Below are 20,746 nucleotides of genomic sequence, written 5' to 3'. Positions count from 1 at the left end.
GGCAGCTTTAGAAGAGAGAGCGCGAGCAAGAATGTCCTTCACGGAAAGATGGGAATCCGAGCAGGAGAGAAGGGTCAGGTCCAGGCCGGCCAGAGACCGGGTGGGAGGACTGGGGGACGTGGGGGCAGCACTGACCGTGATGGGGAACAGCCTCCCGGGCACCTGCACCACGGGGGCACCACCGAAGTAGCTGGAGAAGAGCGAGATGTTGATGGTGGCCGACATGAGGACGACCTTGAGGTCCGGCCGCTTGGGCAGCAGGCGCCGGAGGACGCCCAGGAGGAAATCGTTGTGGAGGTGACGTTCGTGGACTTCGTCCACTATCAGGACCTGGTACTGGGGCAGGCTGGGCTCCCGCTGGATCTGCCTCAGGAGCAGCCCCACCGTCAGGAACACGATCTTGGTGGCCGCCGTCCGCGTGCTCTCAAAGCGGATCTGGTAGCCAACCTGAGTTGGGGGGAAAGGGGGGTGGTCAGGAGAGGAGCCCGCACCTGAGCACCAGCCCGCATCCGCCCAAACTGAAAATCTGAGCAAATGCCCCCGCTCCCGGGCCCCCATCAGACTCTGGAGTCCAGCACGCTTGGGTCTGGACGCCACCTCTGCCGCTTAGTACCACTGACTCTGGGCGAGCAGTTCCGTCCCTCAGAGACATCCCCCCAACTGCTGGGAGAACAGTACGTGCTCATGCACATAAAGTGTTGGCACAGAGCTCTGGGTATATACTAATTAATGACCATGGGGATAGTTCACCTTTCTTTGAGTCCCTACTCTGGTGGGAACTACTCTAAACACTGAATGGGCACCCCCTACCCATTTCATCCTCACAGCCACCATGAGAAGCAAGAACCATTATTCTCACCTCACAGATGGGGAAACTGAGGTCACTCATCCAAGGCAAAAGACAGTTAAAAGCAGTATTGAGAGGAAATGATCTTTTTAAAAAATTTTTAGAGAGAGAGAGAGAAAAAGTACAGCGGGGAGGGGCAGAGGGAGAGGGAGAGAGAATCCCAAGCAGACTCCACGCTGAGCGCAGAGCCCCACACGGGGCTCGATCCCACGACCCTGAGATCGTGACCTGAGCCAAAACCAAGAGTCAGACACTCAACCAACTGCGCCACCCAGGCGCCCCGTGAGGAAATGATCTTAACCCCTACCTCATATCACATACGCATCAATTTCTGATAAATTACAGTTTTAAAGGTAAAAATCCTTAGGAAAAAACATAGGATGTGTTTATGTTCTTAAAGTAGGGAGATAATCCTTAAACAGAACCCAAAGAGTGCCAACCACAGAAAGAAAATGACACACTGAACAGTATTTAAATAAAAAGACACCATCATCAAAAGACAGCATTCAGAAAATGAAAGACAACTCACGGAGTAGGAGACAAGATCTGCAATACACAAATCCTACAAAGGACTCGTTTCCCTCATCTTTAAAACCCCATAAATCGAGAACAAAAAGACAACACAAAAGACAAACAGGGGAGAAGACCTGAACGGACACTTCAGAAAGGAGGATCTCCAAATGGCCAATAAATATGTTCAACCCTTAGTTGTCAGAGAAATGCAAATTAAAATGTGCTACTACGATCCACCCACCCAGAAAAGCTAAAACGAGAAAGATTAACTGTAACAAGTGCAGAACACCACACCAGTTGGGAGTGTGGATGAGTATGACCACTTTGCAAAGTGGCTCGGCAGCATCCACTAAAGCCAGACATTCTTGCAGATCTGACGAGTCGGCAGTCACACTCCTAGTTATATCCCTGACGGAAATACATACCGACAGACAGCAAATGGCATGTTCTAGAATGTTGATGGCAGCACCTTTACACAAGAGCCTCAAGCTGGGGGGCGCCCGGGTGGCTCAGTCGTTAGGCGTCTGCCTTCAGCTCAGGTCATGATCCCGGCGTCCTGGGATCGAGCCCCGCTTCAGGCTCCCTGCTCCGCGGGAAGCCTGCTTCTCCCTCTCCCACTCCCCCTGCTTGTGTTCCCTCTCTTGCTGTGTCTCTCTGTCAAATAAATAAAATCTTAAAAAAAAAAAAAAAAAGAGCCTCAAGCTGGAAACGCCCCAAGTTCCAGTCAACAGCAGAAGGGACAAATACCTTGTGGTGTCTTCACCAGGGGAGACCAAACAGCAGCGAGAAAGAACAGTAGAACAGTGTGCACCCACACACTCTACCACACACAAGTCTCTCACAAAACTAATACCGGGCGACAGAGGACAGGCACCAAAGAGAACACACTTTTTGATTCCATTTATAAAAAGTAAAAGAGGCAAAACTGATCTGTGGTATTTCCTCTTTAACTCAATTGTCATAATCTAAGAGATAATCTATCACTCAGGATAGTGACAACTCTTGGGGCCTCAGGGCAGTAACAGGGGGAGGTGGGGGACAGAGGGCTTCTGGGGTGCTGGTTACATAAATGAATTCATTTGTGAAAATTCACTGAGCTACAGAGGATACACATTCTTCTGCTTAGAGTATTAGAATTTCAGTAACGATTCTTAAGGGGCAGAGCCTGGATTAGAACCCTAGAAATCATAATAAAGAAGTAGCCTCTCTTTTTTTTTTTTATGGCTGCTAAAAAAGGAATGATTTAGGCCATTTCCAATTTTTTGCTGTTAAAAGTGTTATACTGGGAGGGGGGTACCTGGGTGGCTCAGTCAGTTAAGCATCTGACTCTTGATTTCGGCTCAGGTCCTGATCTTGGGATCAAGCCCCACATCGGTCTCTGCACTGGGTGTGGAGCCCGCTTGAGATTCTCTTTCTCTCCCTCTGCCGCTCCCCACGCTTGCACTCTCTCAAAAATAAAATAAAATTTTAAGAAAGTGTTATGGGTAATGCTAGTGCCTTTCTCGTTTGAACCATATTCAGGTCAATCTGTAGATCAGCCTCTCGAAGAACCGGAAGTGCTCCGCTTTCATCCATACTACCATCGGGGCAACAGCCTATGCCTCGAGGTCGTGCTGGAAACACCGGAGAGCTGGTGAGACCCACTCACCTGGGAGCCATACTGACTGAGGCTCTCGAAGCTGACACGCTTGGCCAGGGAGATGCAGGCGATCCGCCGGGGCTGGGTGCATGCCACGTGACTGAAGCCGGCGGCCAGCAGGTACTGGGGCACCTGAGTGGACTTGCCACAGCCCGTGTCCCCAGCCACCACCACCACCTGGTGCCCCTTCAGCGTCTGCAGGATGCGGTTCCCGTATTGGGCGATGGGAAGTGCTGCCCGCTCCTGCTGCAGTTTGGCCAACCGCCCGAACGCCTGCTTCTGGCCAAAGTCCAGGTAGTGCAGCAGGGCTCGGCGGAACTCGGCGACTCTCTCTGGGGGCTGCCTGCCCAGCCCCCGGGAGCCCCGGGTGTCGGGGCCCAGGACCGAGAGGTTGATGCGGTAGCGTGGGTCGTAAGTGCGAGGCAGGTCAGCCAATGCTGGGACGCTGTGCTTGGGACACCCGGGGTCTTTCTCCCGCTTGCTGGTGGCCTTGAGACTCTGGAATCTCTGCAAGCGTTCAAAGAAGGCCCAGAACTTCTGGCACTCCTCAGAACCCTGGCGTATATAATCCTCATCGCGGAAAAAGGCATTCTCGAAGAGGCGACGTGTCTCTGGACAATTCCAGTCCCATTTCTCGGGGGCCTCCTCCTCACCGGGATCCCAGTGTCGGCCTCGGGGATCCCCGCCCTTCTTCGTTCTGGGAGGAGGCATGCTATCAGTGCTATCTCCGAGTCACAGTAAGAAGCCGGTGTCTGGAATAAGGAACCGCTCTCTCTTCAGAGACAATCTCCCTCCTCGTTGACGGTCCAGGACGACCACAGGCAATGACAGAGCAAGTGCCCAGGAACCTGGCTCAAGCTGGTGACACCCAGGGCTCCTCACAACTCCGGCAGTAATCTCGGGGACAGACACCAGTCCATCCTGGGTTTTCAGGTCCAGAATGCCTGGGGGAGAGAAGACACGCATTCATTTTTAGAAACATTTCCTGAAAGCCTGCTGGTTTGTAAGCACCGGACTAGGATGGCCATCCTGAGCCCTCACATGTGGTCGTGGTCACAGGCGAGAGACAGACAATCCAGTGACTGGGCCACGGGAGCCCACAGGAGCTGCCTGACCATGCTTGGGGGTCAGGGAAGGATGCCCAGAGATGTCTGACCTGAAACCTGAAAGGGGATGGGTCACAGGGCCAATCGACAACAGAACCTTGTCACGAGAGGCAATAACACAAGAGGGGTGTGGTATAATGAAAAGAGTAAGGCAAGTGTTCTTCATCTGGGGTCCCTGAGCTTCGGGACACCTAGGAACGCTTTGAAATCAAGTGCACAATTTTGCAAGTGTTAGGTTATCCGCTGTCTTTGCTTGCCTGGCACATCCCTTCCTTCCTTTTCTGGTAACAGCACCCACCATTCCCCCACCCCACCCCACTTTGAAGAGCAGTCCTTTCTGGATTCCACACGGTTCTGATGGCTCAAAGTCAGAGAACCCCTACTGACTGGGAAGCGACAAAGGCCTGGCCCATCATGGCACCCGACTTCTCCTCCTTCAACCGTTGATTGGTGCGAGAAGTAGACACATGACCCACGGGGAGCCAATCACAGCCTTTCTCTGGCATTTACACTAGGATGACATACCAACCCGCAGCTGTCTGTAGTAGCTCTTGAACCCGCGAGTCTTTCCTAGAAACCCATCCTAGAGAAAAGCCTGCACGTGGGCACAATGAAGGACGCACCAGGACGGCCACTGAGGAACTAGGAGGAGAAAAGTGGAAGAGAGAGGGAAGAAGCTTGGTTTAGTCCACTCCCTCACTTCTCAGCTACACAAGAAAATGTCTTCCTGGGCAAAGTTGGTTTTCTCTCAGCTGCCTAAGTCCTAACGTATGTACAATTTTCTGGAGTGAAGCCCATCACTCAGATTCTTAAAGTTTATGACCTTAAGAGCATTCAGAGCCTTCCTTGGTATAGGTTTTGGAGTCAGGCAGATCTGGGTTTGAATCTCCGAATCGTCATCATTTATTAGATGTGTGGCCACCTGCAAATTAACTGTTTTGAGGCTGTTTTCTTCATCCATAAAATGGGGATACTACCTACTTCCAAACATTGCAATGCTTATCGCCTAGCCTGGTACAGAGGAGCTAAACAGTAACTAGAATTAGTCCACTCTTTCTCCCGGTGATGACTAACATGGAGAAATCAGTGACAGGAACCAGGGCATACAGCCTGGAAAACTCCACTCAAAAGGCCACAATTTGAGGCTCCTGGGTAGCTAATTTGGTTCAGTGTCTGACTCTCAATTTCAGCTCAGGTCACGATCTGAGTCATGAGGTCGAGGCCCACGCCAGGCTCTATGCTCAGCAGGGAGTCTGCTTGAGAGTCTTTCTCCCTCTGCCCCTCCCCCATCCCCTCTCCAGAATAAAAAAAAAAAAAAAAAAGGCCACAATTCGCCTTCGTCTGGAATTAGCAATGCTTTCACCTACTCTCCCTTCAGTCTCTCAGGGCCATCACAGAAGACAGTTCAGATTCGATCTCTGCAGTCTCAGGGGGAACTCAGGCCATCCCTAGGAGTAATGAGAGCCAGAAAGGGGGTTTCTGCTGATGAAGCACCTGTGAGCTGGCGGAGTGGTTGCCCACGGGAGCACATTTTCCGGTAAACACCTGGGTTAGGTGATGCTAGAGTGGCTTCATAGGGAACTCCTGCTGGAGGGGAGGCAGTAAGAGGAAAAGGCCTCAGTGGGCTATGGATACCGAGCCCAGGATCCCAAGAAAAAGATCGGGAATGAAATGAAGAGCTTTCCTCCCAGCTGCAAGCCGCCTATGCGCCCGTGGGCCCGACTGAGTACCATGGCTCTCGAGTCCCAACCTTGTAGATTTCCTGGGTCCCCTCGGTTCTCTGTCACAGTGTCTGACCATCTCTGGGTCTCTTGGTGGTGGCTTACAGGGTGTTTCCCTGCTTCCCGAGCTCTCCCCTCTCTGGCTGTCCATCGTATCTCAGCCTGTTTTGTTCAGCTCACCATGCTCAGCCCTCTTCCCTCTCATAGTCTGGTCCTGTCTCTCGTCGTTTCTCTTACCTTCAGGTCTGATATTCTCTCTAACCAGCCCTCTCCATTTGACCCTTTCCATTCCTCGCCGGTTCTCCGACTGACTTTCTCATTTGCTTGTTCAGTCGTTTGTGTTTTTTTTTTCCCTGACGCTCCATTTTTGTCTCTCTCCAATTCCCAGTCTCTGTTACTGCCTTTCCCTCCATCATGACTATTCACCTGCGTTTCCCCACCTAACCTTTTGTCTCCCAGTTCTGACGCTTTACTAGCTAACAGCGCTCCTCACTTATCAGGTACTATTCTAAATCACCTATGTATATTTCTAGGGCCAGCTACATACATATACACAGCTACACTTTCCTCATGTTAAAAAGGTGCTACTTGGGGCACTTGGGTGGTACAGCCGGTTAAGTGTCTCTTGGTTTCAACTCAGGTCATGATCTCAGGGTCATCAAGCTCCACACATCGCTGGACTCTCTCTCCCTCTGCCCCTCCCCGCTTCTTTAAAATAAATCTTAAAAAAAAAAAAGGTGCTATTATCACTCCCTGTTGTACTGAGCCAACGACAGGTTAAGTACACAATGAGACAAGGAATTCAAATCTAGGGAGTCAGGCGCCCATTTATTCCTCTTCATCTTCTCAGTGTGATTCTCTGTGGTCTGGCTTTTAAGCTTGACACTGTCTTTTCAGTTCTCTTTGCTCTCCAAGTTTACCAAATGCACCCTCTCTCCATCGAGCCCCATTTTCTCCACACTCTGGATGGCTCTCTTCACTGGTCTGCCCTAATCCAGTTCCCATCCGTCTCACTCACTTCCCACCTCCGGCTTTCTCTCCAAGTCTCTTTCCCTTGGCGGCTCTTCCCCTTTCTCAGTCCCTGCATGAGCTTTTGCCAGGTTCTCCCTATTCACTGCCTCCATCTCTCTGTACCTATCAGTCTCTTCCACTAATGAAGAGAAATCTAAGATGGAGCTGGGAGGCCAGAAGGATGGGGGAAGCTCTCCTGCGGTACCACCTGAGGTTAGTACTGGAAGAACTGTCAATTATAGGCTCCAACAGAATTGCCGACAGGAAAGAATCATCAATTACAGGTGCCAACAGGGAAGGAGGTACAGCTGCATCTCCCACAAGAAAGCGACCACCCCAGCAACTCAGCCAATGAGAAACCATCAACACCCTGAACTCTTGCTCTTCTCCAACCTACTTTCCATTCAAAACAACCCCTCCCAACTTCCTCCTTCTCCATATAATTATCTTCTCTTTGGTGGGACTAGCCAATGGTTTTTGCTGTAGCTGGTTTGTCCCAAATTGCAACTCGCAGTTATCCCCAAGTAAACCCATTTTGGCTGGTAAAAATAACCTTTAAGGTCAACGAGTGTTTTGTTCCTCCGTTTGAACCGCCCTCTTCCTCAGTCTCTTTCTGTTCGCTAGTTTCCCACCTCCCCAAGTTCACAGTGCGACCACATTTCTCTGCAGCCTCTGGGGGGCCCCCATCAGCTCTCCTTGCCCCCCATGGCCCCAGTTTGCGGCTTCCGTCCTCTCTCCGCCTCCCCGTCTCTCGGTCCCTCAGCTTCTCCGAGCTTCTCTTCGTGGCTCCCATTTCTTCCAGTTTCGAGCCTCTGTGTCGCCCAGGTGCTGTCGGGGCGCTCAGGCTCCACCTCCGTCCGCTTCTCCCGGGCCCCTTGTCTCCTCCAACACATGTTCTCACGTTGGAACTTCCCTCCCCACCCCTCAGCTCGCTCCCCAACTACCCAAGCCGGTCGCACACCCGCCGCCTCCGCCGCCACTGCCCCGCGCAGCCGCCCCGCCACCCTCACCTCACTAACCTCCGGGATCGCTCCAACTTCCGGTCCCCAGCGCCCCTCACGCACCCCGAAGCCGCTTCTGCGCCTGCGCACGCCACCCTCACTGCCAGGCCCCACCCCGCCGCTGGCAGAGGAGCCAGTGCGCAACTGGGAGCGGCCAAAACCCGCTCTGCGCCTGCGCACAACACGCTCCAGCTCCGCCTCTCTTCGAGGGGAGCCACCGGTGACGCTGCGCTCTCTAGAGGTCGGTGGTAGCGCTGCAGCGGAGACTTGCAAGCGCCTCTGCCCGGGCGCGCGCTCCATCCTACCCGTGAATCGTCTTTGCAACTGATCGCCCGACGCCAGAGAGAAAGCTGGCGGGCGCCCAGACACTATTAAACTGCTCCTGTTGGGGTGCCTGGGTGGCTCAGTCGTTAAGCGACTCCCTTCGGCTCAGGTCATGATCCCAGGGTCCTGGGATCGAGCCCCGTATCGGGCTCCCTGCTCAGCGGGAAGCCTGCTTCTGCCTCTCGCACTCCCCCTGCTTGTGTTCCCTCTCTTGCTGTGTCTCTGTCAAATAAATAATTAAAATCTTAAAAAAATAAAAATAAAAAAATAAACTGCTCCGGTGATTTATTCACTGTAATTCATAATTATTAATGCATAATTCTATTAAGGTATAATTCATCCTGGCAATTCACTAACTAATAATTCAACCTCCCAAATTGAAGGCAGGGGCCATTCTTGTCTTGGAGGTCCTGTGTTGTCCAGCGTCCACCGCAAGTATCAGAGGGTCGGTAAATGTTGTTGAATGAATGACTAAATGAATGAGAAAGTAGAGTCCTCTCTAGTCCTAGGTGCCCCAGTCATTGTGGGTCTCGGCCTCAGTTTCCCTATTTATAACAGGATAATATCTGCTTTTCAAGATTGTTGGGGAAAGTAAGCGAAAATATATACCTAAGGTACATAAATTGCTTTTTCACTAATGTACATAGTAGGCGCTCAATAAATGTTAGATCTTTCATTTATAGCATATCCTCACATCATTCTCCTCTTTCCTTAAGAGAATGTTGCCGTTGTTGAGAAGGTACAGCCTTCAGTTTCGGAGCTAGTTCTAGGCACTGAGAACATAGCAGTGAACAAAACAGATCAAGTCCCTGCTCCCATGGAGCTCGGGTAGGAGAAACAGACATTTAAATATCTTTACTTAAATAAAAATAAAAAGAACGTCAAGCAGTACTGCCACGCTCTAAGGAGCAAAACAAAGCAGGAAAGGGGCAAGGAGTCGTGTTATTTTAAGTAGTGTGGCCGGAGAGGACAACTCCAAGGAAGCAGTATTTGAGCAGAAATAAGTGAGGCAGCAAGCCATGGAGATCCCTGGAGGTTAAGGAAATCGCAAAGGCAGATTGCCATGGCAACATGGTTGGTGGGTTCAGAGGTCAGCAAGCTGGCTTGTGTGGAGGGAGTGAAGGAGGGGGAATGGCTGGAAGTGAGGTGAGGAAAGGAGGAGAGTAGATCAGGCACACCACGGTGAGGACTTTGGCTCCTCATCTGAGTGAAGTGGGAGCCATGGGGGGAGTTTGAGCAGAGGAGGGACCTGAGACACGATCCGAGTTAGATTGTTTTGGTAAAGATTTTATTTATTTATTGATTGATTGATTGATTGATTTGACGGACAGTGGGAGAGGGAACACAAGCAGGGGGAGCGGGAGAGGGAGAAGCAGACTCCCCGCCAAGCAGGGAGCCCGATGCGGGTCTCGATCCCAGGACCCTGAGATCCTGACCCGAGCCGAAGGCAGACACGACCGAGCCACCCAGGCGCCCCAAAGATCTGAGTTAGATTTTAACAGAATCTTGGGCTCATGTGCGGGGAAATGAGACTCTAGGGAATCAAGATGAGGAAAGAGGACCAGGGAGGCAGCCGGTGCAGTAAGTGAGAGATGGTGGCAGGATGATGGCAGAGAAGGTGGTGAGAAGTGGTCGGATTCTGTGGATACTTTAAAGTAGTGCCCAGAGGGGTTGGCTGACAGATTGGCCATTGACTGTGAGAGAAAGAGAGGCGTCAAGGATGACCCCAAAGTTTTTGGCCTCAGTGCCTGGAAATAGGGAGTTGCCATCAGCTGAGATCAGGAAAATAGGGAAGGAGGGCTGAGAGAGAAAATCCAGAGTTCCATTTTGAGCGTATTCGAGTTTGAGTTACGTGTTGGACATTGATTTGGGATGTCAAGAGGAAAGTCGGTTGCAATTATCAAACCGTTGGAAAACAATTTGAACACAGAGAAGCCAATTCGTAAGTCATCAAAAGAAGGGGAAGAAACTGACTAAGCACGGCTTGAACTTTCCAAAAGAGAACTACAACTTCTTTTTAAAGAAAAACGGGAGGAAGTAAACAACAAATATGACCTCAAGCTGTGTGTGGCAAACTACCAAACCTAGGATTGAGTAGCAAACTTGAAATTCGTTCTTAGAAAAATATTCAGACCTGGTGCTTTGGAAACAAGGAAATCAATGCGTTCAAAGAACAAACAAAATTAAGAACAGACAAGGGGAAATTACAACAAACAAAAAGCAAGATTATTTTTAATGACCAAGTTCCACAGAAATACATTTGAGGGGCATGTGTGGGCTCAGTCGGTTGAGAGTCTGACTCTTGCTTTCGGCTCGAGTCATGATCTCTGGGTCCTGGGATGGGGCCTGCATCGCACTCCATGCTCAGTGGGGAGTCGGCTTGAGGATTCTTCCCCTCCCTCTGTCCCTCCCTCTGTCCCTCCCCCGACTCGCGCGCACTCTCTCTAAAATAAATACATTTTTTTTAAAAAGCATTACATTTGAAAGCTTCCATGAAATTGATTTCTTCTTTAAAAAAAAAAAAGTAAGGCTGATGCAGTAATAAATGAAAATAAATTTTTAAAAAACCACAAAAGACTTTTTATAAATGTATCGAAGAAGAGCTCTCCTAAATGGCACTGGCCCTAATGGATTAACAACAGGATTTCCCCCAGCTGTTCATAAAGCTCTGTAAATTGTCCCAGGACATAATTCAGTCTACAAGGGAGAAATGGTCTTCATAACTCATGCATGTCAATTCTGAATAAAACCCCAGGACTAAAATATGTATTGGTGAGGACCTACTATGCGTCCCTATACCAGAAATAGAAAGAAGAGATATCGGGGCGCCTGGGTGGCTCAGTCAGTTAAGCATCTGCCTTCGGCTCAGGCCATGATCCCAGGGTCCTGGGATGGAGCCCTGTGTTGGGCTCCTGGCTCAGCGGGGAACCTGCTTCTCCCTCTCTCTCTCCCTGCCACTCCCTCTGCTTCTGTTCATGCTTTCTCTCTCTCTCTGTCAAATAAATAAAATCTTTTTTTTTTTTTAAGAAGAGATAGCAAGAAAGAGATCTTCATCACTGGGGAGCTCACAGTCTAGTTGGAAAACAGGATGTAGACAGATAAAGATAGCTTTGTTATTTCTAAGGCCTGGGAATGGGTGGAGAAGAAATAAAAATAAAAATGGCACAGATGTTGCCCATGGGGAATTTACAGCGTACCTGGGAACTTGTGTTCCAGAAACTTAACCCAGAGAAGAGAACACTACTCCCTCCCTCAGAGGGGAATGAATCAGAGAAGACTCCCTGGAGAAAGTGTCATTCGAGCAAGGCAAGGAAGGAAGATTTCAGAGATAAGAGCATGAGCACCAGAGTCAAGTGACCATGGGATCAGATCTCAGTTCTATAATTTCTTTGCTGTGTGATCTTGGGCAAATGACCTCCCTTCTCTGGGCCTCGTCTTATAAAAGGAAGCATCTCCCCTTACTTCCCTGTGTTGGGCTAGGACTTACCTTAAAGGAGAAATTCTATGGAAGATGCAGTCCTGTAGTGATGACCCTACATTTAGGTGCCACTACTATGTGACTTCAAGATGTGAGCGGGTGAGATCCTCGAGAAGCCCTGTCTCGTAAAACGTCCTGCAGTGATGGAAAGGTTCTGTATCTGCACTGCCCTGTATGGTAGCCACCAGCGACACCGGGCTATTGAGCTTCGAACTAGCAGCTGGTGCAACTGAGGAACTCAATATTTTACTTGAATTCATTTGCATCTGAAGAGGAACCGACAGCTGGTGATTACCAGATAGGGTGGCACCAATCCGAAGGGCATCTTAGGCAGTGGCACCAGCTTGAGAAAAGGCCTAGAGGCGTGAAAATAATACAGCCCAGAGGATCTGTCCTGGTCTCCTGTGGCACCTGTAACAAGGTGACCACAGACTTAGCGACTCAGAACAGTACAGATTTATTCCATTAAAATTTTGGAGGTCAGGCATCTACAATCAAGGTGTCAGCAGACCCCTTCTGGGGCTGCATTCCTTGGCCGGTGGCCCCTTCCTCCCATCACTCTGAGAGCTGCTTCCACTGTCAAATCTCCTGCTCCTGACTCTGACCCTCCTGCTTCCCTCTTATAAGGACCCTTGTGATTACCTTGGGCCCCCCCCAGATAATCTAGGATCCTCTTCCCACCTCAAAATTCTTAATCACAACTGCAAAGTTCCCTTTGCCAAGTAAAGTCACATATTCCCAGGTGCAGGGGATTTGGATGTGGACCTCATTAGGGGGCCATTATTCTGTCCGCCACAACGGTGTGCACGGCCAGAACCTAAGTGTGTCCAGTGGCAGAGAGAAGCCTCGACTACCAAGCTAAGGAGCCAGGACATAGCCTTTCCTTCAAAACAGAGCCATAATCTGTCACCTTCTCACCTGCCTCTGCTACTACCCTGACCCAACTGAACATCACTTCTTGCTCGGACCATGGCAGTAGTCTCTCTGCTAAAGCAGAAGGTCCTCATGTCCCTCCCTCCCCAACCCCCATAGTCTAGTCCCCACCAGCAACTGGAGGGATCCTATTAAAATCTAAGTCAGATCAAGACACTTCTCTGGGGCGCCTGGGTGGCTCAGTCGTTAAGCGTCTGCCTTCGGCTCAGGTCATGATCTCAGGGTCCTGGGATCGAGCCCCGCGTCGGGCTCCTTGCTCCACAGGAAGCCTGCTTCTCCCTCTCCCGCTCCCCCTGCTCGTGTTCCCTCTCTCGCTGTGTCTCTCTCTGTCAAATGAATAAATGAAATCTTTTTTTTTTTTTTAAAGACATTTCTCTGCTCAGAATAGGGTTGCCTGATTTAGGGAAAAAAAAATTCACAGAATGCTCCCTTGAATTCGAATTTGAATTTCAGATAAACAACAAATAATTTTTATTTCTTAATGTTTTTGGATTTTATTTTTTTAAGATGTTTATTATTTATTTGAGAGAGAGAGAGAGAGAGAGCCGTGGGGAGGGGCAAAGGGAGAGGGAGAGAGAGTCTCAAGCAAACTCCACGCTGAGCATAGAGCCTGGCTCAGGGCCTGATCCCATGACCCTGAGATCACGACCTGAGCAGAAACCAAGAGTTGGACGCTTAACTGACTATGCCACCCAGACACCCGTAAAGATTTTATTTTTAAGTCATCTCTATACCCAGTGCGGGGCTTGAACTCACAACCCTGAGACCAAGAGTCGCAAGCTCTACAGACTGAGCCAGCCAGGCATCCCCAACAACAAATAATTTTTTGAACTATGTTTCAAATATTGCCTGGGACATACTCATGCTAAAAAAAAAAAAAAAAAAAAAAAAAAAGTTTTCTTGTTGTTTATCTGAAACCCAAATTTAATTTGGTTTTGTATATTTTATCTGATAACAGTAGCTCAGAACACGGCCACGGATCTCCAAACACTTGCTATGGCCTGGAAGCCTTTCAAATCCAGCCCCCTACTACCTCTCTCCCTTTGTCTCACTCTACTTTCCCTCTTGCTCCCTCTGCTTCATCCACATTGGCCTCTTCACTCTTCCTGAAATGTGCCAAGCATATTGTGCCTCAGGGCCTTTGTACTTGCTGCTCCCTGTGCTTGACATGCTTTTCTGCCAGATTTAAGCATGACTCCTTCCTCCCTTCCTCAGGTCTTGGCTCAAATATCACCTTACCCAATGGGCCTTGCCTAGCTTACCTAAATCCCTGCCCCACTCAGTCCTCTTTGTCCCCTTTAGGTTGGCACTTGTCACCACTTGATATATTCCATATTTCTTTTTCCTTTGCTTATTGCCCGTCTCCTCCAATAGAATGTCAATTTCCTGAGGGCAGGGATTTGTGTCTGTTTTGGTCACTGCTACTTCCCCAGTGCCTATAATAGGGCCTTACACATAGCAGGTGCGTAACGAATGCCTGTTGAATGAATAAAGAAAGCAATGATATCATTGAGCTGCTGGATCCAGCTACGCCTGAAGCTAGCCTTGCGAAATCGGATGGACGCACACAAACCAGTTTCCTTCTAGCCTACACTCCCATCTCCGAGACTAGATCATGGCTGGTGGATTTCTGGCTGACTGCATTTTCATCCTTGCTCTGTGACTCCTTCAGGGCCTGGCGACAGGCGGCTGGCAGTGACCTTCGCAGCTGAGTCCTCCCGAAATACAAGAAGAGCACAGGATTGAGGCAGCTGTGAGCCAGAGCGAGGCCGTTGACCAGCGGTTCAGCCCGCAGGGCCCGGGCCAGGAGCGCGGAGTGCGGGGCAGCCGCGGTGATTACCAGCCCCAGCAGGTGGTAGGGGGTCCAGCAGACAAAAAAACCCACCACTACGGCCATGCCCAGTGGCCAGCGGTGTCGGGCCGCGTGGCACAGAAGGGCCCCGTGGCAGCTGGCCACGACCGCCAGCGGCCCCAGGAAGCCAAAAACAAAGCGGGTGGCGGTCACCGTGTTCTCCACCACGGCGGAGCCTCCGTAGTCCACCACACACTCCAGCCGGCGAGGGAAATGCGCCTGGTGCAGCCGGCGGTAGATGGCCGAGGGCACGGTGAGCAGCAAGGCCACGGTCCAGGCGACCCCGCAGGCTACCCGCACCCTGCGCGCCCGCCCCGCCGCCGCCGCCCCCCAGCTGGGCCTTAGGGCCAGCAGGCAGAGGTCGGCGCTGAGAGCGGCCAGAAGGAGCACGCTGGCGTACATGGACAGCAGGATGCCCGAGGGCAGGGCCCGGCAGCCCGCCGCCCCGTACGGCCAGTGGCCCCCGCGCGCGATGGGCACCGCCAGGAGGGGCAGAGACGCACAGCAGAGCAGATCCGCCACGGCCAAGTGGAGGAACCAGGTGGCGCCGACCCTCTGGCGGGCCTCTTTCCAGGTCACCCAGGCCACCATCGCGTTGCCGGGCACGCCCACCAGGAAGACCGCGGCATACAGCAGGAACGGGGCTGTGCGCAGCAGGTCGGTGGAGACGCAGGCGCCATCCACGCAGTCCACGGGGAGATCCGGAACCCAGTCGTAATCCCCATACTCGTAGTGGAGAGAAGTGTTCTCCATCCAGGCCCCAGACACCTGAACAGGAGAGAAATCGTGGAAGCTCCTTGACGAAACCCTCAGGCCCCTGGAATCCCCGCGTGTGGGAACCCCCACTAGCCGCTTGGACGCTGGACTGAGACAGCTTCCGATCTCCAGTGCATCCTAATATCGGAGTTCTAGAAGACTACCATCCGAGAACTCGCTCAGGAGCCTCCCGGAATTAGAGAGTAGTGCCACGTCGGAACCCCAGCAGGTTAGAATACTGGAATTCTAGAATACCAGAGTGTGAGAACACTAGCTCATGAGCATCCTGGAATTCTGGAATATTACAATGTTAGAACCCAAGCTTACTCGCATCTAGGAATTCTAGAATGTTGCAATGTAGAAAATGATCGTGATTAAAAAATATATATTTTAGGGGCGCCTGGGTGGCTCAGTCGGGTAAGCGCCTGCCTTCGGCTCAGGTCATGATCCCAGGGTCCTGGGAGCGAGCCCCGCATCGGGCTCCCTGCTCGCTGGGAAGCCACTCCCCCTGCCTGTGTTCCCTCTCTTGCTGTCTCTCTCTCTCTCTCTGTCAAATAAATAAATAAATAAAATCTTAAAAAAATATATTTTGGAATCCCAAAACATTATACCATTAGAACCCCAGCCAATTATTCTTTGGAATTGTAGGGCAGCTCTGTGTGATCCAACATTCAGCGTTGATGGAAATGTTCTTTAAAAAACAAAAACAAAAACAAAAACGATTTTATTTATGTATTTGAGAGAGAGAGAGCATGCGAGAGCACAAGCAGGGGGAGGGGCAGAGGGAGAAGCAGACTCCCCACCGAACAGGGAGCCTCATGGGGGGCTGGATCCTGAGACTCTGGATCATGACCTGAGCTGAAGGCAGACGCTTAACCAACTGAGCCACCCGGGCGCCCCTAGAATTTAAAATATCGGAATCCAGATATCCATCAAGAGGGGGAAAGGTTAATGTGTATTGACAGCAAAGGCCCGGAGGTGAGAACATGGTGGTCATGTTCAAGGAACAGCGAGGGTGCCAGTGTGGCTGCAGTGGAGCAGGGAGGCGAGAGAAGGGGCAGGTAAGAACAGAGAGATATCATGGACCATGGGGCGCACTGTGAGGGCTTTATCTTATTCCACATGAGATTGGGGGCCACATGAGGGTGCTGAGCTGTAAAGCGACATGATCTATCATAGCAATAGCAATAATAATAATTCGTATATATAATATTATCACTATGATAGTAATATATCAAATAAATATTAGATATTAAACATTAAATAAATGCATTCATATATACAGGAGCCACCATCCACTGAGCACTTTGTGTTTTGTGTTGGGCATCGCTCCAGGTGCCTTTAAATCTTACATCAGTTGATCCTTATCACCCTCTGATTCTAACACTACCCTTTTACCCGTACTATCATTGTACCCATTCGGCAGACAAGAAAACCGGGGCCCAGGGATGTAACTTACCAAAGATCATTCAGCTAAGCAAGTAGCAGAGCTGAGTTTTGCACTGTGTCAGCCCCGCTCTGGAACTCCGAGCCCTAGAGTGCATGCACCCAAAAACCTTAGGTTCAGGAGACAGAAGGCAGCACAGCCGGTGGCCCTAAGCAGACCCAGGCTCCGTAACTCAGTTTCAGTTGGCTCTCTCTTGGTTTCCTCATCTGAGAAAGGAGTCACCGAGGTGAACCTACCTCACGGGTTTAGGGGAGGCCTTGTGGAGTTGACGTGCGATGAAGCACGTGGCTCAGGTAAAGGGCTTCGGTGGATGGTAGACCGTCCCCCCTAACGTCAGCGTGACCTGCCCCTGAGGCTCTCTGCTGGCCCTCATGGGCACTCCCCAGAGCTCTAGCTGGCATTGACAGCAACAGGAAAAGCAGAGGGGAAGTTAGAGTGTTGCCCTCTGCCTCCTCCTCCCTGCCAAATAGTTGCCAAGAGGCCCAGCCACTTTGTGTGTGTGTGTGTGTGTGTGTGTGTGTGTTTGGAGTTTGGCATGCTGCTTTCATATTATTTTCATCACTAGAGTAAAAGGTGTGTAGCTTTTAAAAATTCAAACCCTCACCAGCTGTGTGACCTTGGGCAAGTCACTTAACCTCTCTTTTCTTCAGCTTCCTCGTCTGTAAAATGAGAATACTACTATTCCTACCTTAGAGGTGTCGCGAGCATTCAAGAAGAGAATCAGAGTGGAGAGCTGAACTCAGTGCCTGGTCCACAGTGAGCACTAGCTGTGGGGTAGTTGCTGGTACCTGCCGGTACGCGTGCCCTCTCTCCCCACCCTCAGACCCCACCCTGCCCAGCTTTTACTGGTCAAAATCCGGGAAATCTTCGGCATGTTGGCAGCTCAACCAACTGTGGTATTTCCCTTTGAATATATCAAACAGAAATGCAACGTCCAACACCCACTGTGTCATCTCTTTATCTTTTCCACATAATGAATGTGGTTTCCATCTGTTTCCCTATCTGCACACACATCAGCCCTTTTCTACAACAGCTTGAGTATCAGCCCGCTGGCTGGATGGGCCGTGCTCAGACTGTAAATAAAAGACATTTAAAGATAATCACGAATAGCCTTATTATTTTATCCTCATTTTGTACAGTAAATTAGATTCATATAAAAAACAATGAATTATATTCATACTGGTTATATATATACAAAACATAATTACCATCATCATCATCATTATTATTTTATAACAATTAAGATAGCAGATGACATTTATCCAGCATCCATTATGCACTGGGCATAATCCTTATGACAATGGTATGAAGTAAGAACTATTGTGTTTTTTTTTTTTTTTTTTTAAAGATTTTATTTATTTATTTAACTGACAGAGAGAGACAGGAAGAGAGGGAACACAAGCAGGGGGAGTGAGAGAGGAAGAAGCAGACTTCCTGCCGAGCAGGGAGCCCGATGCGGGGCTCGATCCCAGGACCCTGGGATCATGACCTGAGCCGAAGGCAGTCGCTTAACCAACTGAGCCACCCAGGCGCCCCTGAAGTAAGAACTATTGTTATGCCCCATTTCCCAAACCGTCAGCTACTTTGGGCTGCACCATCTCCCCAGCGTCTAGAATGGCACCTGGCAAAAATCAGGCACTTTGTTGGTATTTGGTGAGTAAAAGAATAAAGAGGGAAACTGAGGCACAAAGCAGCAAAGGGGACACTTAGGTTTCTTTCGGTTCCTTAAGCTCACAGGCACCCGTGTGCATGCTCTTGGCACGTGTGTGTTCGTAAATCAGCTAGTCTTGTCAGAACTTCTGCTCTGGGGACCCGTGGGGCTGAATTGACTTAAACCGAACATAGGATACTTCGCCCCTCCCCCCAGAGAAGCACACATAGGCTCATCAAAAGACGTGTGCCAGGAAAGACATGTTCACGGCAGTCCCTGATGGGAAACCGCCCAAAAAGTCACCCCAAGGGGAATGAATAAACACACCGTGGTATGGGGCGCCTGGGTGGCTCAATCGTTAAGCATCTAACTTTGGCTCAGGTCATGGTCCCAGGGTCCTGGGATCAAGCCCCGCATCAGGCTCCCTGCTCCCCTAGGAGTCTGCTTCTCCCTCTCCCTCTGCTGCTCCCCCGCTTGTGCTCTCTCCTCTCTCTCAAATAAATAAAATCCTTATTTTTATTTATTTATTTATTTGAGAGAGAGAATGAGAGAGAGAGAGAGCACGAGAGGGAAGAGGGTCAGAGGGAGAAGCAGACTCCCCACTGAGCAGATCAAATTCACATCAAATTCAAAAAGAGCAGAAGAGTTCTGTGGGGGGTGGGTAGTGACTGGGGGAACAGGAGGGCACATCGGCACTAGGCTTGTGCTATTCCTTGACCCGGGTCCCCAGTACCTGTGCACACGTGGCTCGTGGAGATACACAGAGCTTCCCAGCTCTGATGTGCGTGTGTCTGTTACCCATGAAAATAAAGTTAAAGCTTCTTTCTTAAGAAGTGGAATTGGAGGGGCGCCTGGGCGGCTCAGTTGGTTAAGCGTCTGCCTTCTGCTCGGGTCACGATCTCAGGGTCCTGGGATCGAGTCCCACATCGGGCTCCCTGCTCGGTGGGGAGTCTGCTTCTCCCTCTCCCTCTGCCTCCTCCCTCCTGCTCATGCTCTGTTTCTGTCTCTCTCTCTCTCTCAAATAAAGAAATAAAATCTTTTTTTAAAAAAAAGTGGAAGTGGTGAATCAAAGGGCTAGTTCACTGGACAAGTGGCCATTGGGTGAATTATCCAGAAACTGCTGGGGTTCCTGGAGTTTGGAGAATCGTCCTTTGCTCTACACCTGAGTGTGCCAGATATGCGGACCGTTTGACCAAAAGCTTTCCGTTGGGCCGCCGAAGTGAATTCCAAGAGCCTGGAATTCCAATGTAATGGTGATAAGATCACACCTCTCAAATTCCCGTTTCTGATTCCCAGATTCTGAAAAGAATTAGCCTAGAAAGCCAAGATGGCCAAATGCCACCCTCCATCCTTCCCTCTCTCCTTCCCTCCCTCCTTACCGGCTCTTGTAAGAGGATCCTCGTCTTGACCAGATGTCACTCGGAAGCCTAATCCGGGCTCACAGCCAGGACCCGGGAGGTCTAGGGGTCTCTGCTGGTGGGTTCCTGGAAGTTAGTCCCCCTTGCCGAGGCTCCTAAGGGATGCCGCTGAGCACTGCCACCTCACGGGCCCCAGCCAATCTTAAAAACCAGGGGAAAACAGGAATGGCTTTCATACTCTAAGGGTGTGTTTGTCCTGCATTCTTCCCATGACTCACACATCCCAAAATTACTGGGCAGCAAAGGAAGGTGGGTGGAGAGTTGACCCAGTGTCACCAACCCCAGTATCAATGCCATCTGTTCCTGGAAGCTAGACCCGCATGCGGTTTGAACTTGAAGGCCTGGCGTTGTCTTCACTCTCACTCCCCCGGGGGGGCCCTCTGAGGTCATCCTCAGGGAGGACCCACTGCCTGCTACCCGCCTCCCAGCCTCCAAATATATACCAGCCCCCTCTCTGCTCTCTGCAAAGCCTTGAAGACAGATAAATATTCCTCTGGCCTTCCGTGTACTGAGAGAGACAGCTCAGGGTCACATTCCCCACAAAAAGGCCAAGGTCGTCAACCACAGGGCAGACAAAAACACAAACAAATCATATCCCTCCTGTCCCCCCAGTTTCCCGTCTTTGAAATGGGAAGATGTTGACCGTCATGGCCCCTAACCTCACTCCCAGCACAGGCGCCAGGGCGAGAACGTGAACTTGAGGGCCAGAATGACGAGATTCATAGTGCAGGTCCGCCGTGGTGAGATCCAGGGCCTCGGCCTCTCTGGGCCTCAACTTCCTCATCTGTGCAGTGGACGTTTTGCCTTGAGCAATACATGGGTAAAGAGATTTCAAGCACCCGGCACACCGGCACATCGGCTATGCCTCCCTTCGTTGCTAAACAATGACGAAAAGAATACAATAGAAGTTGTTAAAATTTACATTTTAAGAAGGCCTAGCAAGAGGAAGTGGTTCTCCGATTTCAAAACTCTTATTCACCAGTTCTGTCATGTGTGTATACTTCTCTCTGTGCATGCTTTGGGTGGAAGGGATATGTTTACACATTTCT

At 50.5% G+C, this 20,746-nt stretch overlaps 2 protein-coding genes across 14 annotated transcripts in view; both read right to left on the bottom strand.

The window, feature by feature from the left end:
- The window catches only part of DHX34 (DExH-box helicase 34), a 28,606-nt gene extending 20,597 nt beyond the window's left edge, over nucleotides 1–8,009 (bottom strand). For 2 of the 10 annotated variants that reach the window (XM_027618656.2, XM_027618665.2), the window contains exons 1-4: nucleotides 5,600–7,830; nucleotides 4,631–4,747; nucleotides 3,009–3,943; nucleotides 136–447 (exon numbers count right to left, since the gene is read on the bottom strand). In XM_027618656.2, coding sequence (XP_027474457.1) covers nucleotides 136–447; nucleotides 3,009–3,710 — 1,014 coding nt within the window. In that variant the 5' untranslated portion in view covers nucleotides 3,711–3,943; nucleotides 4,631–4,747; nucleotides 5,600–7,830. The other 8 variants (XM_027618660.2, XM_027618659.2, XM_027618658.2 and 5 more) reach the window with 8 other exon arrangements.
- Nucleotides 8,010–13,278: 5,269 nt separating this feature from the next.
- C5AR2 (complement component 5a receptor 2) lies at nucleotides 13,279–20,638 on the bottom strand. 4 transcript variants are annotated; one of them, XM_027618983.2, is made up of 3 exons: nucleotides 20,357–20,638; nucleotides 19,659–19,838; nucleotides 13,279–15,193 (listed from the first exon to the last, which is right to left on the bottom strand). In XM_027618983.2, the coding sequence occupies exon 3, from the start codon at nucleotides 15,176–15,178 to the stop codon at nucleotides 14,162–14,164; it is 1,017 nt and encodes a 338-aa protein (XP_027474784.1). In that variant the 5' UTR covers nucleotides 15,179–15,193; nucleotides 19,659–19,838; nucleotides 20,357–20,638; the 3' UTR covers nucleotides 13,279–14,161. The 4 variants fall into 4 exon arrangements, with proteins under 4 accessions (XP_027474784.1, XP_035581016.1, XP_027474787.1 ...); XM_035725123.1 differs by lacking the exon at nucleotides 20,357–20,638 and having other exon boundaries at nucleotides 19,659–20,319; XM_027618986.2 differs by lacking the exons at nucleotides 19,659–19,838; nucleotides 20,357–20,638 and adding an exon at nucleotides 16,865–16,995.
- Nucleotides 20,639–20,746: the final 108 nt, after the last annotated feature.

This window comes from Zalophus californianus, chromosome 17 (genome assembly GCF_009762305.2).
Source record: "Zalophus californianus isolate mZalCal1 chromosome 17, mZalCal1.pri.v2, whole genome shotgun sequence".
NCBI lineage: Eukaryota > Metazoa > Chordata > Mammalia > Carnivora > Otariidae > Zalophus > Zalophus californianus.
Note: the sequence above shows the minus strand (reverse complement) of the source record. Positions and strands in the feature narration are given on the sequence as shown.

What these genes read in the sequence shown, in the direction of transcription:
- C5AR2 (XM_027618983.2), bottom strand. Translation starts at nt 15,178, where the DNA reads ATGGAGAACACTTCTCTCCACTACGAGTATGGGGATTACGACTGGGTT.